General features: G+C 40.7%; 1 protein-coding gene across 11 annotated transcripts in view; it reads left to right on the forward strand.

The window, feature by feature from the left end:
- LOC112248888 (SEC14-like protein 2) overlaps positions 1-16,421 on the forward strand; it is a 42,868-nt gene extending 26,447 nt beyond the window's left edge. For all 11 annotated transcript variants that reach the window (XM_024418287.2, XM_024418293.2, XM_024418288.2 and 8 more), the window contains 3 exons: positions 10,516-10,655; positions 13,461-13,630; positions 14,559-16,421. In XM_024418287.2, the coding sequence (XP_024274055.1) occupies positions 10,516-10,655; positions 13,461-13,630; positions 14,559-14,743 (495 nt within the window). In that variant the 3' untranslated portion in view covers positions 14,744-16,421. The remainder of the gene's footprint in view (positions 1-10,515; positions 10,656-13,460; positions 13,631-14,558) is intronic.
- Positions 16,422-17,766: the final 1,345 nt, after the last annotated feature.

Consider the following 17,766-nt stretch of genomic DNA (forward strand, 5'->3'; position numbering starts at 1 on the left):
CTGGACTCATAAACAAACAGCTATTTGAGAATAAGCGACCCATTTCTACTCAAGTGAATATCATGAAAGCTAGAAGACAGTATTATAGGGCAATAGTTCACAATCTATGGTATAAGCGCTATCATATGACTCCTATCTCCCTTATGGGAACATTCTGTCTCTGAGACAGGCCATCGTTGTACTTTGCCTCCGGCCACAAATACATTTGCACATAGATCATTCCATCTAAACCATAACACACTCATTACTACTGCTAGACCACTTACAGTGGGGCAAAAAAGTATTTAGTCAGCCACCAATTGTGCAAGTTCTCCCACTTAAAAAGATGAGAGAGGCCTGTAATTTTAATCATAGGTACACTTCAACTATGACAGATAAAATGTTTGTTTTTTTTCTCTGGAAAATCACATTGTAGGATTTTTAATGAAATTATTTGCAAATTATGGTGGAAAATAAGTATTTGGTCAATAACAAAAGTTTCTCAATACTTTGTTATATACCCTTTGTTGGCAATGACAGAGGTCAAACGTTTTCTGTAAGTCTTCACAAGGTTTTCACACACTGTTGCTGGTATTTTGGCCCATTCCTCCATGCAGAGCTCCTCTAGAGCAGTGATGTTTTGGCGCTGTTGCTGGGCCACACAGACTTTCAACTCCCTCCAAAGATTTTCTATGGGGTTGAGATCTGGAGACTGGCTAGGCCACTCCAGGACCTTGAAATGCTTCTTACGAAGCCACTCCTTCGTTGCCCGGGCGGTGTGTTTGGGATCATTGTCATGCTGAAAGACCCAGCCACGTTTCATCTTCAATGCACGGCACGGGGATTCTTTAGCTAAATAGCCCAGTACTGTAGCCTACTCCCGACCGTCACATTCCATCCATATTTTTCGTTCCATCCTAACAGAAACCCAGGTTTTTCGTTTTAATAGAAACACCATAATATTAATAAAATTAATTAAGCAAAATTTCTTAAAATTAGTCCCATATACTATGTTCTTACAAAACAAGGTTTAAAATTCTCTAGTACAGCCGCTAATGAATCCTATCAAATGCTTCTCAAAGATGCCCTCTGGTGGTCAAACTTGCACTAACTAGCATTAATGATACTAGTGTTTGGCACTTAAATAACGTGCCATAGAACTATGCGGCACCATGCAACCTATGCCGCAGTACGCTGCAACTTTTAACCTGTTGCGTCAAGCCATCCCGGATCCGGGATCGTGAATACAGCCTCAAGCTCATTACCATAACGCAACGTTAACTATTCATGAAAATCGCAAATGAAATGAAATTAATATGCTAGCTCTCAAGCTTAGCCTTTTGTTAACAACACTGTCATCTCAGATTTTCAAAATATGCTTCTCAACCATTGCAAAATAAGCATTTGTGTAACAGCTAGCGCGGCTAGCGTAGCATTTAGCGTTAGCATCAGCAGACAACAATTTTACAAAAACCAGAAAATCATTCAAATAAAATCATTACCTTTGAAGAACTTCAGATGTTTTCAATGAGGAGACCCTCAGTTAGATAGCAAATGCTCAGTTTTTCCTGAAAGATTATTTGTTTAAGAGAAATCGCTCCGTTTGGTGCGTCACATTTAGCTACGAAAAAAACCTGTATCCAGGAGTGTAATTATCCCCGCAGCTCATTAGCATAACACAACGTTAACTATTCATGAAAATCGCAAATGAAATGAAATTAATATGCTAGCTCTCAAGCTTAGCCTTTTGTTAACAACACTGTCATCTCAGATTTTCAAAATATGCTTCTCAACCATTGCAAAATAAGCATTTGTGTAACAGCTAGCGCGGCTAGCGTAGCATTTAGCGTTAGCATCAGCAGACAACATTTTTACAAAAACCAGAAAATCATTCAAATAAAATCATTACCTTTGAAGAACTTCAGATGTTTTCAATGAGGAGACTCTCAGTTAGATAGCAAATGCTCCGTTTTTCCTGAAAGATTATTTGTTTAGGAGAAATTGCTCCGTTTGGTGCGTCACGTTTGGCTACCAAAAAAAAACGAAAATTCAGTCTTCAAAACGCAGAACTTTTTTCCAAATTAACTCCATAATATCGACAAACATGGCAAACGTTGTTTAGAACCAATCCTCAAGATGTTTTTCACATATCTCTTCGATGATATATCGTTCGTGGAAGTGTGCTTTCCCCTCTGAATCCCAGGAGAAAATGCCTGCAGCTGAAGATTACGCACCAATTTACACAAAGGACACCGGGCGGACCCGTGGTAAATGTAGTCTCTTATGGCCAATCTTCCAATGATATGCCTACAAATACGTCACAATGCTGCAGACACCTTGGAGAAACGATAGGAAGGGCAGGCTCATTCCCGGCGCATTCACAGCCATATAAGGAGACAATAGAAAACAGAGCTTCGAAAATTCTGCCCATTTCCTGGTTAAAGTATCATCTTGGTTTCGCCTGTAGAATGAGTTCTGTGGCACTCACAGATAATATCTTTGCAGTTTTGGAAACCTTAGAGTGTTTTCTTTCCAAAGCTGCCAATTATATGCATAGTCGAGCATCTTTTCGTGACAAAATATTGCGCTTAAAACGGGCACGTTTTTTTATCCATAAATTAAAAGAGCGCCCCCTATATCCAAGAAGTTAAAGGACGAACCACTGTAGAAAATGTTCTTTGTGTGCCCTTTAAGGTGCATCCTTACTAACTAGTGAAATACCAACTAAAACCAAATAATAAGACCCCACGCAACACCACAAAAAAATATTCATAACAGGTGGTTTGTGTGCTGGTGTGCGTGGTAAAACGTTGGGCAAAAACAAACAAATGGCCAGACCTACTTAATTGTGATCTCCTTTTACGGCCGGATCCAGGTAACTTTATACTTAATAGAAGTGCAGAATTTCACTAACTGCTCTCCCAAGACAACAGCCTCGGAAATATTTCAAAGGGAGAGATATGAACACCCTATCCTATCCTGGAAGAGAAAATGTACATTTCGTTAGTTTTCAGTATGCTAAATCTTAATCAGCAACACAAAGTTTTAATTACAGACAAAACAAAACATGATAATTTCTGTTTACAGAGAGTCTACTGTCCTCCACTCTTTGAATCACTTGTGTTGTAATCCACCCCAACCTTTACTGCATATACTATAACCAATATCCATTGGATATTCACTATTTGCTTCACACTCATTAATGTCTACTATTTTAAGATTAATATTCACTAAAGAGACAGGTCTAATTTTGGCCCATTGTAATCAAAGCAGTGTTCTCTCGCCTGCACTGCACATAGACACGACGGCATTCCTCTTGCCAAGTCTAACAATTTTTTAACTGTAACTAGGCAAGTCAGTTAAGAACAAATTCTTATTTACAATGACGGCTTACCTCGGCCAAACCCGGATGACCCTAGGCCAATTGTTCGCCACCCTATGGGATACAACCTGGATTTGAACCAAGGGCTGTAATGACACCTCTTGCACTGAGATGCAGTGTCTTAGACCGCTGTGCCTCTCGGGAGCCCAACCATTTACTCCAGTATTATGACTGGTCTCTCTTTTCCCCCCATGAATTTGCGTAACCACCATGCCCATGAACAAACTTTTTTTTTTTTTACTTTACAATTGTTTCTTTAACTCTGAACAATTACTCACAATATTAACTCGGTTGCAACACTCACTACCAAGTTCCAAACTTCCTCTGGAAGCAATGTCAGCGCAATAACTGTTCTTCGGGAGCTTCGTGAAATGGGTATCCATGGCCGAGTAGCCGCACATAAGCCTAAATTCACCATGCGCAATGCCAAGCGTCGGCTAGAGTGGTGTATAGTTCGTTCCCATTGGACTCTGGAGCAGTGGAAACATTTTCTGGAGTTCTGAATCACACTTCACCATCTGGCAGTCCAACAGACAATCTGGGTTTGGCGGATGCCAGGAGAACGCTACCTGCCCGAATGCATAGTGCCAAGTGTAAAGTTTGGTGGATGAGGAATAATGTTCTGGGGCTGTTTTTCATGGTTCGGCCTAGGCCCCTTTGTTCCAGTTAAGGAAAAGTTTTACGCTACAGCATAGAATGACATTCTAGACAAGTCTGTGCTTATAACTTTTTGCCATCAGTTTGGGGAAGGCCCTTTCCTTTTTCAGCATGACAATGCTCCCCGTGCACGAAATGAGGTCCATACAGAAATGGTTTGTCGAGATTGGTGTGGAAGAACTTGCCTGGCCTACAAAGAGCCCTGACCTCAACTCCATCGAACACCTTTGGGATGAATTGCGAGCCAGGCCTAATCGCCCAACATCAGTGCCCGACATCACTAATGTGGCTGAATTGAAGCAAATCCCTGCCACAATGTTCCAACATCTAGTGGAAAGCCTTCCCAGAAGAGTAGAGGCTGTTATAGCAGCAAAGAGGGGACCAACTCCATAATAATGCACATGATTTTGGAATAAGATGATTGACGAGCAGGTGTCCACGTACTTTTGGTCATGTAGAGTGTATATTTGTATGTGTGTATTTGTTGGGCTTTATAGATTGTTTATTTCTATATGTTGGGCTTTAGCTTAGGTTATTCTTTACAGATTTAAGTATATTTGTCCAGGCCTCAATTGTTCCTTGACTAGCACCATTCATTCTCCCTGTTGATATTTCTAATGTTACAACTTCTAATAGTAACTGTATCCACTGGTGAATTGGGAGAGAGTGAGGTGATTGCCATCTATGAGCCAACAACTTTTTTTTGTGGCAGTGTCACCTGCCAACGGTAATCATCTCTGATTGATTAAGAGATTCAAGGAGCTATCATCGTTAAGTAACATAGTAGATGGAAAGCATTGAATATTTACATTCATGCACTTCAAAATGAATTGTGTAACTTTTTTGCCAGAAGCATTTAACTGCAGCAGGGCACTCCCACATCATATGAAAGAATGTGACTACCTGATTTAGGGTACACGGTGAACAGTTGGGAGTTGGGGCCAATTTCATTGTAAAATAAATCCTTGGTGTTAAATACAGTCTGTGACAAAACTTTGAATATACACTGAGTGTACAAAACATTAGGAACACCTCTTTCTGTGACATAGACTGACCAGGTGAATTCAGGTGAAGGTTATGCTCCCTTATTGATGTCACATGTTAAATCCATTTCAATCAGTGTAGATGAAGGGGAGGAGATGGGTTAAAGAAGGATTTTCAAGCCTTGAGACAATTGAGCTATGACTTGTGTACCATTCAGAGGGTGAATGGGCAAGACAAAAGATTTAGGTGCCTTTGAATGGGGTATGGTAGTAGGTGCCAGTGTCGATTTGTCAAGAACTGCAATGCTGCTGGGTTTTTCACTCAACAGTTTCCTGTGTGTGTGGTCCACCACCCAAAGGACACCCAGCCAACTTGACACAACTGTGGGAAGCATTGGAGTCAACATTGGCCAGCGAAATGCTGTGAAATGCTTTTGACACCTTATAGAATCCATGCCCTGATGAATTGAGGCTGTTCTGCGGGCAAAACTCCTGTGTTCCTTGTGTTTTGTACACTCATTGTATACAGTTGAAGTCGGAAGTTTACACACACTTAGGTTTGAGTCATTAAAACTCGTTTTTCAACCACTCCACAAATTTCTTGTTAACAAACTCGGTTAGGATATCTACTTTGTGCATGACACAAGTAATTTTTCCAACAATTCTTTACAGACAGGTTATTGTATCACAATTCCAGTGGATCAGAAGTTTACAAACACTAAGTTGACTGTGCCTTAAACAGCTTGGAAAATTCCAGAAAATGCTGTCATGGCTTTAGAAGCTTCTGATAGGCTAATTGACATAATTTGAGTCAATTGGAGGTAAACCTGTGGATGTATTTCAAGGCCTACCTTCAAACCCAGTGTCTCTTTGCTTGACATCATGGAAAAAACAAAAGTGATGAGCCAAGACCTCAGAAAAAAAATTGTAGACCTCCACAAGTCTTGTTCATCCTTGGGAGCAATTTCCAAACAGTAGTACGCAAGTATAAACACCATGGGACCACGCAGACATCATACCGTTCAGGAAGGAGACACGTTCTGTCTTCTAGAGATGAATGTACTTTGGTGCAAAAAGTGCAAATCAATCCCAGAGCAACAGCAAAGGACCTTGTCAAGATGCTGGAGGAAACAGGCACAAAAGTATCTATATCCACAGTAAAACGAGTCCTATATCGACATAACCTGAAAGGTGCTCAGCAAGGAAGAAGCCACTGCTCCAAAACGCCATAAAAAAAACAGACTACAGTTTGCAACTGCACATAAGGACAAAGATTGTACTTTTTGGAGAAATGTCCTCTGGTCTGATGAAACTGTTTGGCCATAATGACCATCATTATGTTTGGCGGAAAAGGGGGGAGGCTTGCAAGCCGACGAACACCATCCCAACTGTGAAGCACGGGGGTGGCAGCATCATGTTGTGGGGGTGCTTTGTTGCAGGAGGGACTGGTGCACTTCACAAAATAGATGGCATCAGGAGGAATGATAATTATATGGATATATTGAAGCAACATCTCAAGACATCAGACATTTCTTCAGCCTCCTGAGGTTGAAGAGGCGCTAGAGGAATAACCTTAATTTCTCCGAACCAGAATAGACTGACGAGTTTCAAAAGAAAGTTATTTGTTTCTGGCCAGTTAAAGCTTGGTCGCAAATGAGTCTCCAAATGGACAATGACCACAAGCATACTTCCTAAGTTGTGGCAAAATGGCTTAAGGACAACAAAGTCAAGGTATTGAAGTAGCCATCACAAAGCCCTGACCTCAATCCTATATAAAATGTGTGGGCAGAACTGAAAAAAGTGTGTGCGAGCAAGGAGGCCTACACACCTGGCTCCATTACACTAGATGTGTCAGGAGGAATGGGCCAAAATTCACCCAATTTATTGTGGGAAGCTTGTGAAAGGCTACGTTTGACCCAAGTTAAACCATTTAAAAGCAATGCTACCAAATACTAATTGAGTGTATGTAAAGTTCTGACCCACTGGGAATGTGATGAAAGAAATAAAAGCTGAAAGAAATCATTATCTCTACTATTATTCTGACATGTCACATTCTTAAAATAAAGTGGTGATCCTAACTGGCCTAAGACAGGAAATTTGACTAGGATTTAATGTCAGGAATTGTGGAAAATCTGAGATTAAATGTATTTGGCTAAGGTGTATATAAACTTCCGACTTCAACTGTAAGTATATGGATGAGCGATGGCCGAGCGGCATAGGCAAGGTGCAGTAGAAGGTATAAAATACAGTATATACATGTGATATGAGTAATGTAAGATATGTAAACATTTTTAGTGGCATTATTTAAAGTGCCATTGTTTAAAGTGACTAGTGAACTATTTATTAAAGTGGCCAGTGATTGGGTCTCAATGTAGGTAGCAGCCTCTGAGTTAGTGATTGCTGTTTAGCAGTCTGATGGGCTTGGGATTGAAAAACAGCTTCTGTCTCTCGGTCCCAGCTTTGATGCACCTTGTACTGACCTCGCCTTCTGGATGGTAGCGTTGTGAACATGCAGTGGCTCGGGTGGTTGGTGTCCTTGATGATCTTTATGGCCTTCCTGTGACATCGGGTGCTGTAGGTGTCATGGAGGGCAGGTAGTTTGCCCCCGGTGATGCGTTGTGCAGACCGCAGCACCCTCTGGAGAGCCTTGCGGTTGAGGGCGGTGCAGTTCCGTACAAGCTGTGATACGGCCCGACAGGATGCTCTCGATTGTGTATCTGTAAAAGTTTGTCAAGAGTTTTGGTGACAAGCCAAATTTCTTCAGCCTCCTGAGGTTGAAGAGGCGCTAGAGGAATAACCTTAATTTCTCTGAACCAGAATAGACTGACGAGTTTCAGAAGAAAGTTATTTGTTTCTGGCCATTTTGAGCCTGTAATCGAACCTACAAATACTGATGCTCCAGATACACAACTAGTCTAAAGAAGGCCAGTTTTATTGCTTTTTTTAATCAGAACAACAGTTTTCAGCTGGGCTAACATAATTGCAAAAGGGTTTTCTAATGATCAATTAGCCTTTTAAAACGATAAACTTGGATTAGCCTACACAACATGTCATTGGAACACAGGAGTGATGGTTGCTGATAATGGGCCTCTGTAGATATTACATTAAAAAATGATCTGTTTCATCTGACATTTATAGCTTATTTGCTGTAGAGGGAGATCTGACTGGGTCTGTGTGTAAACTACAGGCAGATTATGTAACAGTCAGTCAAGTTTTAAAGATCATTTTTAACACCTTTACCGCTGACAGTGCCACAAATGCATTTGGATCAAGGTCCTGTTTGTGTCTACAGCTGTCCTCAGCTCAACATTTCCCATGGCTTGCTGTGTTATGCTAGACATGTAATGAATGGTCTTGTGTGATTTGACTGTGGACCAATGCTAATTGCCCTCTGCTTATGGTTGAGGTGAACCATCCCATCTCTCTCTCCCTTCACTCACAAATGGAATACATCACCCCTTATTGCCCCCCGGTGGTTCTCAATTACTGCTGCAAGCAGCATTTTTAACTTCCGTCTGTGTTTGGTGTGTCAGTATTTCTCAAATCCTTGGTTTTCTTGAGCTGAGGGCTCAGACTGTTTAGGAAGATGAGATCATTAGCCAGTAAGGTGGTCTAAAGAAAATGGTTGGTCTTGTTGTTGTTATAGCAAATAAATTACAAAATTAAACTCTGAGGCTGATACTCTGGACTTTTATTTCTCAGCTGAAAGTATGTGAAGCTCAAAAAGCCTATGATAAAACATGTAACCGCAGCAGATTCGTAGTTGTAGAAAGTAAAGCTTTCTTTTTTATTTCCTCGTAAGTTCTTCCCTAAAAAAAATGTCCTGCTGACTTTCATAGCATTTTTATCAGCTACAGTACCTTGCAAAAGTATTCACCCCCATGGTATTTTTCCTATTTTGTTGAAATACAACCTGTAATTTAAATAGATTTTTATTTGGATTTTATGTAATGGACATGCACAAAACAGTCCAAATTGGTGAAGTGAAATGAAATTACTTGTTTCAAAAAATTCAAAAATGTAATGGAAAAGTGGTGCGTGCATATGTATTCACCCCCTTTGCTATGAAGCCCCTAAATAAGATCTGGTGCAACCAATTACCTTCAGAAGTCACATAATTAGTTAGATTGCACATAGGTGAACTTTATTTAAGTGTCACATGATCTCAGTATATATATATATATATATATATATATATATATACACACACCTGTTCTGAAAGGCCCCAGAGTCTGCAACACCACTAAGCAAGGAACACCACCAAGCAAGCGGCACCATGAAGAACAAGGAGCTCTCCAAACAGGTCAGGGACAAAGTTGTGGAGAAGTATAGATCAGGGTTGGGTTATGAAAAATATCAGAAACTTTGAACATCCCATGGAGCACCATTAAATCCATTATTAAAAAAATTGAAAGAATATGGCACCACAACAAACCTGCAAATAGAGGGCCGCCCACCAAAACTCACAGGCCAGGCAAGGAGGGCATTAATCAGAGAGGCAACAAAGAGACCAAAGTTAACCCTGAAGGAGCTGCAAAGCTCCACAGTGGGGATTGGAGGATCTGTCCATAGGACCACTAAGAGCTGGGCTTTACGGAAGAGTGTCCAGAAAAAAATCCATTGCTTAAAAAGGCACGTGGGAGACTCCCCAAACATATGGAACAAGGTACTCTGGTCAGATGAGACAAAAATTGAGCTTTTTGGCCATCAAGGAAAACGCTATGTCTGGCGCAGACCCAACACCTCTCATCACCCCGAGAACACCATTTCACAGTGAAGCATGGTGGTGGCAGCATCATGCTGTGGGGATGTTTTTCATCAACAGGGACTAGGTAACTACTAGTCAGAATTGAAGGAATGATGAATGGCGCTAAATACAGGGAAATTCTTAAGGGAAACCTGTTTCAGTCTTCCAGAAATTTGAGACTGGGACAGAGGTTCACCTTCCAGCAGGACAATAACCCTAAGTATACTGCTAAAGCAACACTTGAGTGGTTTAAGGGGAACATTTAAATGTATCGGAATGGCCTAGTCAAAGCCCAGACCTCAATCCAATTGAGAATTTGTGGTATGACTTAAAGATTGCTGTACACCAGCGAAACCCATCCAAATTGAAGGAGCTGGAGCAGTTTTGCCTTGAAGAATGGGCAGAAATCCCTGTGGCTAGTTGTGCCAAGCTTATAGAGACATATCCAAAGAGAATTACAGCTGTAATTGCTGCTAAAAGGTGGCTCTACAAAGTATTGACTTTGGGGGTGAATAGTTATGCACAGTCAAGTTTTCCGTTTTATTTGTCTTATTTCTTGGTTGATTCATAATAAAACAAATATTTTGCATCTTCAAAGTGTTGTGTAAATCAAATGATACAACCCCCCCCACAAAAAAAATCCATTCTAATTCCAGGTTGTAAGGCAACAAAATAGGAAAAATGCCAAGGGGGGGTGAATACTTTCGCAAGCCACTGTAACCCCACAACATCCATCCTCTTACTCTGTCTATATGTGTGTATTCAAGATCCACTATGCTGGGACAGTGCCTACGTCCTACTATGTTCGTGAGTCAGTGAAGGTGGACTATGAACAGTGTCTAACAGTCAGCCGTGGCTCCTCACAGCAGCTAGAATATGAGATCCTCTTCCCTGGCTGTGTGCTCAGGTGAGTGGACCGATATTACTACCGCTATTTCTTTCTTTCTATCCCTCCCTCTTTCTCTGTCTTACCTCTCTGTAACCCCACTACTTGTCCTGTTCTATCTCGGCCTCCCTTACCTCCCTCCACCTTTATTTTCCTCTCTCTCTCTCTATCTCTTTATTACCCTCCTTAACTCCAGTGCAGGGTGGCCCTGCATCGAGTCCGATACCCACGGTTCCCCGTGGTTGACCCGGAAAAATGTCAGTTGGTGGGTGAAATGAAAACGTTCTTTCAACCCACGGGTCGGCTCGCGATTCAGAACAATTATAATCCGGATCGAAACATTTTAAATCAATATAAAAAATGGTTTACAGACCCAGGACTTGTTGTGTTGCGAATTCCATTCTGTGAGCGATGAGGCAGACGCTACCACGCTGTGGATCAGGGAACTGTCCATTATTTGTGTGGTGCTGAAATGTATGTTTCGTCCTCCCACACGAGAATACTTTGCCAAGTGTACTTTCCCTGGCTAGCTTAGCTCATGTGAAAATGGCCAACGTAGGTATTTGTTTACGATAGGCTAATTGAGTTTATTCAATTATCAGTTAACTATTAAGCTACTCCAGGCATTCATTTGCAGCCTTTCTTAAATTATGGGTCGGGTCGCGGACAGGTTAATGGTGGATCGCGATGTGTCAGAGTAAATTTCTAATTATTTCATTAATTACTGGAATTGATTTGGCCAAGTGCGCGCTCTGCTTAGCAGCGGTCTCTGCTCAGTTTGGCAGCTGCGTTAGAGTGAGAGTGAGATGCCCGTGTGCTTCGCGGTTTACCTGATCTTTTTTTCTGCAGTTTTATTGAAGATTACTCCGCGACACAGGCGATGCAGCGCTGTCGTTCAGCAGCAGATGATGCGCTGTCTGCCACTGACTTGTCATTTCCATTCGCCATCACTCACCGCTGTCATCAGATGGATTCATGCTAGCCACAAGTTCGGACTGAGCTCAATTGTCATGAAACGCATATACAGAGAGCGTTTCTCTTTCATAGAAATTTAAAACGAAGAGCGCCCACAATGTGTTTTGTGCGGAGAAGTGCCTAGTGATGAAACGACACGTCCTGACCAAACATCCACAGCATGATGGTAAACCAAGGGAGTTCTTTCAGAACAGGGTAGCATGCTTCAGGAAACAGTGCTACGACAGTGGAAAAGTAAGTCAGCTAGCATGGCATTGTCATTTTATAACAGGTGATGATAAGTAGAAATAAGGGAGCAATAACTAACTTCCATAGTAGTAGATGTGAGTTTATCTTTCAAACTATCCCCTGGCCTTGTACACAGCTAATAGCTATCATTTGCCAAAGCAAGCTAGCTACTAGTGCAACCCTAGTAACAGTACAAATGAAGATGAAAAATGTACATCTTACTGTATAAATGATTGTTGAAAACTGGTCTCTGTTGGAATTGTTGCTGTTAAAATACAATCATATTTTTTGTATTCTTAACTGGAATAAACTGATTGAAGCAAGATGCTTTTTGAGGCAAACACAGCTGTCTCCTGCCTGACTGAGAAAGCAGTAGATGTTCTGGTCCAGTTTGGCACCACATACCTATGCGAGTCAGGTTTCTCAACTCTGACACACTTAAAACAAGTACAGAAACAGTTTCAAGGTTGAGCATGACCTGAGTATTGCACTGTCAAGAACGGAGCCCAGAATAGACATGCTCTCAATAGGACTGTGTGTGTGTGTTTTCTGGTCTACGTCTGTGTGATGTGATCAATCAGTTTATTCCAGTTCAAAATAAAACATACAATACATATTTTAACAGCAACAGTTCCAACCTAAACTTTCTTTCAACAATTTCTACAGCAAGATGTACAGTAGGCCTGATCATTGTTCATCTGTACTGATGCTTAGAGTTGCACTATCAAAAAGCCTGTGTGTGTGTGTGTTCTGTTATTCATATGTGTGATGTGATCAATCAGTTTATTCCAGCTCAGAATGAAAATGATTTATTGTATTTTAACAGCAAACAGTTCCAAACTAGACAGATAAGTAAGAGTGTTTTTAAAGGGGGAAAATAAACATTAATATATATGTATATGTATATTTAATTTCATTGTTATTTGTTTTTGTCTATATTGCATTTGTTTTAGGCATAAGGGCAATGAAATATACCAATATTTATGTATAGTTGCATATTTTGCTAAGCTTGGGTCCCAGGAAAACACAGAATTTCTCATTTGGGTCCCAGGCTGAAAAGGTTTAAGAACCTCTGATTTAGACCATAACGCTGGCTATATCAAGTTTAAACCAGTGCGTTGGTGAAAGTTTGAGCAGGCCTAGGTTATAGCCTACTAATTAAATGTAGTTTTGCATCCTATATTAGATTCTGGGAATTGTTTATATGATTTTCAATTAAACAGTTTTATTATCTAAACAATATTGAATGTAAAGGTCTTGTTTTATTATGTCGGCTATAGGCTTTCATCAGGTAAGAAGGCTAATGAGAAGACCCTTTTTCAGAGCAATTTTTGTTGTCAATGTGCCACATCTCATTGTAAAAAAAATGTATTATGTCGTTCTGGCATGGTTTCATGGCATAGTTTCCTTTTATCTAAATGTTGATTAGACATGCATATACATTAACTCATGCAGGGAGGGGAATAATAGCCTATGACTAGTCACTGTAGCCTATGAATAGTCATAAAAACGATTAAATAAATTAATGTTATTTGGCGGGTCACGGATCGGCTCTCGGAACAATTCTATATCCTGTGTGTCGGGATATATAATTATGTAATATAATATCTCCCCCCCATGCAGGTGGCAGTTTTCTAGTGATGGGGCAGACATCGGCTTTGGGGTGTTTATGAAGGGGAAGATAGGAGAGAGGCAGAATGCAGGGCAGATGCAGGAGGTGGTTCCCAGCCAGAGATACAACGCACACCTGGTGCCCGAAGACGGCTCTCTCACCTGCAGCGAGCCTGGGGTCTGTGAGTACAGGACAGCTAGACAGAGACACATAAGCGATTTTTAAACGTTATACCCCTTTCACACTATCGTGCCATCCCAACCCAAACCAAACCAAACTGCTGGCTTGGGTATTTTCTTTTCACATTGCCTTTTTTTCATGGTTCCATCAACTTTAATGCTTGGTTTGATTAGTCTCAGTAGTGTGAAAAGCCCTACAGTGGGCTAGAACAGAGGTACAATGACACATGAAGACTTGGGTAGGGGCACATAAGAACCTAGTCCAGTGGTACTAGACAGAGATTGGATCTCGGCCTACCAGTATAACACTAGCCCACCGTGTGACTACTTTACAGACCTGTGTCTTTGCCTGTTGGGTGACGCTTTTCCTACTTCTGAGGGTATATCCGTGGTCAGTGGATCGTTCTGATAAGGAATGCGTTGTTTGCATCTCCAAGTGTTGTCCAGGAAATAATTTATTCAAATTGTAAGATACTACCACCCCACCTCAAAATCAAAACCAATGTTTGTGCGCACACACTCTATTCTACTTCTTGTCTGCTTCCTGTCTGCAAGGCTGATTAGCTAGACAAAAAGATGTGAAACACAGATGTGTGCGTGCAAAGTGAGAACACAACATGGAATTCATGTTTGATTTTGATTTGGAGGGGGGTATCAGATATCAATTAGATTGAATTCTTACTTGGGCACTGCTCAGAGATGCAAACGACAACTGTCTACCGATTGCGGATGTAAGCTCGGTCGTGGGAAAATTGTCACCAAACAAGCATAGGAACGGTCAGCAAATAACTAGCAAGGTGGGTGCATGTTATAAAGCTAGACCCAGGTTCCACTCAGGTCTAGAAACTGGGCAATTAAGAACCAGGCCTTGCATACAAGCACACAAAGAGGACAAGGGGTGACATCCATGTTGTTTTCTTTCTTCTTCAGATGTGCTGCGGTTCGACAACACCTACAGTATCTTCCAGTCCAAACGCATCAGCTTCACCATCGAGGTCTTGCTCCCAGGCCAATCTCAGTCTCCGAAAAAACGGGCTGGCTCACAAGTGGAGGCCAGCAACCAATCGCAGTCTCCGAATAACCAGGGTGGGTCAGAATCTGGGGCCAGCAGCTAATTGTGACAGACGTTACTGAGCTAGAGCTAGTCTCAGCCCCGGCCATGGTCAGTGAAGTCAGACCTGAAACCACTGAAATAGACTCCAATGATCAGCACTGAGGTACTTCATCTGACAATGGGCCATTGTGCTGCTCACGAATGAAGGTATGTAGCTCTGGTCCAGTGCATTACATGCAGCTTGCTGATGCTGAGACTTCTACATCTGCAAGCCACACGCAATGCTCTGGGCCAGAGTTAGAATGTACAATGAAGAGAAACAAGTCCACAACTCAGGGTTCCTGGAGTAGAGGAGATGTATTCAAACACAGACTGAAACAACTGGTTTACTTTCTACAATAAGTATATGGCTTTTAAAAATCTATTTTATTTTTAAGACCAGGAAGTATATTATATCTGAATGTCATTGATGGTCCAGGGTGTATTATTTTGCAATGCTGAGAGCAGAGCAGCAAGACCTCAGGAGATATTTATTTCGTCAACACTCCTCTATATAACCATCTGTTCAAGTACAATCCCTTTTCCGTGGCAACAACGCATTATGGGCATCACCCTGTCTTTTTCTCTCTCAAGCACTGGGTGAATTTCAAGGTTTTTCCCTTGATTTCTCATGTCCTTGATTCCTCACCTTCTTCACAAAAGGCAAGGAATAAGGAAATACTTTTGAGATGTACCCTCTCGCTCTAAATCTTTCTTCTTTCTGTCATGATTTATGAGTCATGACAAAATTAGGCCATTTTGAGTATGCCTTTACTTTTCAAAATCAACACAGTTCTGTTCAAATGAATATGTTGACATACTGGTAGTTTTATTTTCAGGGAAAACAAATCTATATTTTGTCTTTTCATTGTTAGAACATAAAAGGCAAGAAATCTTTGAGAATGCTAATATCCACTGTCCAAAATCTGTATCATTAAGCATTATTGCAGTAGAATGACATTCCATTTTGTTGTGTAATCTTCAGCTCCAGTGTTTTCCTGTATAGTGTTGCAATTTGCAAAATTCCAGTAACTTTCCCAAAATTCCCAGGATTTCCAGAAATCCTGGTTAGTGGTCTGGATTTCCTGCTTATTCCCTCCTGATTCCGGGAATTCTCCAACTGAGAAATCCAGAAAACCTAGGAATTTTGGGCAAATTACCGGAATTTTGCAAACCTTTTCATGTATATCTATATGTAACAACAAAAGACATACATGGTGTAAATGCTTGCCTTAAATACGTCAGTGTGTTTAAAGAATGTGCAGCACTCAACGAACTGGCCCTTATGGGCAGTTGAAACACTCAAAAAGCTCTATTATATGTCATCTGTAAACTGTACTTATTGATTGAAGTCGTCTTCTGCCAGCATCTGGATAAAGTATTTTGCACAGTGAAAATCATGGAATGTAGATAGCTATTATAGCTTTATTCGACGTTGGTTTGTGCTCACTGTTCAATAGATAATTTATGTTACCTTTTATGTATTTTAGTAATGAGTAGGGGGAACAGTACCCACTCCGAAACATTTAAATTGTTATCTTTTTGTGAACATTTGTCAATGTTTTCTTTAGTTAAAATTGGAAACATGTCATTTATTTTTGTAGAATTCATGTAGTCAGTGCATATCTAATGTAACAGAAACCAATCTGAGCTGTTCCAATCTATTGGGGAAATAATATACATGTTTGAATCAACTTGAATGAATCTCGTCCACAAGCCGTCTCTCTTTCTCTGTCTAACCTATATGCAGATGTGGTAACAATTAAGCCTGGAGACTGAATATACAGTATACTAACTAAACAAGTACTTGGACGTACAGTATGGTACAAAATGATCGCACTTTAGAGCCATGACAGTACCTGAGTCTACAAAAGTAAAAGGTATGTCTGTGTCTTTCTCCAGTAGTTGTATCTATTGTCTAACAGTTAGTTTTCTAAGCATTTTTTTTATTAGGAACATATACAGTTGAAGTCGGAAGTTTACATACACTAAATTGACTGTCTTTTAAATAGCTTGGAAAATTTCAGAAAATTATGTAATGGCTTTAGACGCTTCTGTGAAGATGCTGGAGGAAACAAGTAAAAAAGTATCTATATTCACAGTAAAACGAGTCCTATATCGACATAACCTGAAAGGCCGCTCAGCAAGGAAGAAGCCACTGCTCAAAAACCGCCATAAAGAAGCCAGACTATGGTTTGCAACTGCACATACTTTTTGGAGCAAAGTCCTCTGGTCTGATGAAACAAAAATAGAACTGTTTGGCCATAATGACCATTGTTATGTTTGGAGGAAAAAGGGGGATGCTTGCAAGGCGAAGAACACCATCCCAACTGTGAATTACGGGGGTGGCAGCATAATTTTGTGGGTGTGCTTTGCTGTACTTCACAAAATAGATGGCATCATGAGGGAGGAAAATTATGTGGATATATTGAAGTAACATCTCAAGACATCAGTGAGGAAGTTAAAGCTTGGTTGCAATGGGTCTTCCAAATGAACAATGACCCCAAGCATACTTCTAAATTTGTTGCAAAATGGCTTAAGGACAACAAAGTCAAGGTATTGGAGTGGCCATCACAAAACCCTGACCTCAATCCAATATAACATTTTTAGGCAGAATTGAAAAGGCGTGTGCGAGCAAGGAGGCCTACAAACCTGACTCCGTTACACCAGCTCTGTCAGGAGGAATGGGCCAAAATCCACCCATCTTATTGTGGGAAGTTTGTGGAAGGCTACCCGAAATGTTTGACCCAAGTTAAACAATTTAATGGTAATGCTACCAAATGCTAATTGAGTTGTCTATAAACCTCTGACCCACTGGGAATGTGATGAAATAAATAAATTCAAAATTAATCATTTTCTTTACTATTATTCTGACATTTAACATTCATAAAATAAAGTGGTGATACTAACTGACCTAAGACAGGGAATTATTACTAGAATTAAATGTCAGGAATTGTGAAAAACTGAGTTTAAATGTATTTGGCTAAGGTGTATGTAGACTTCAACTGTAGGTGTTCCTTTTGTCCAGGTGGGAAAGGGCAGTGT

This window comes from Oncorhynchus tshawytscha, linkage group LG04 (assembly GCF_018296145.1).
Source record: "Oncorhynchus tshawytscha isolate Ot180627B linkage group LG04, Otsh_v2.0, whole genome shotgun sequence".
In the NCBI taxonomy this organism is placed as follows: domain Eukaryota; kingdom Metazoa; phylum Chordata; class Actinopteri; order Salmoniformes; family Salmonidae; genus Oncorhynchus; species Oncorhynchus tshawytscha.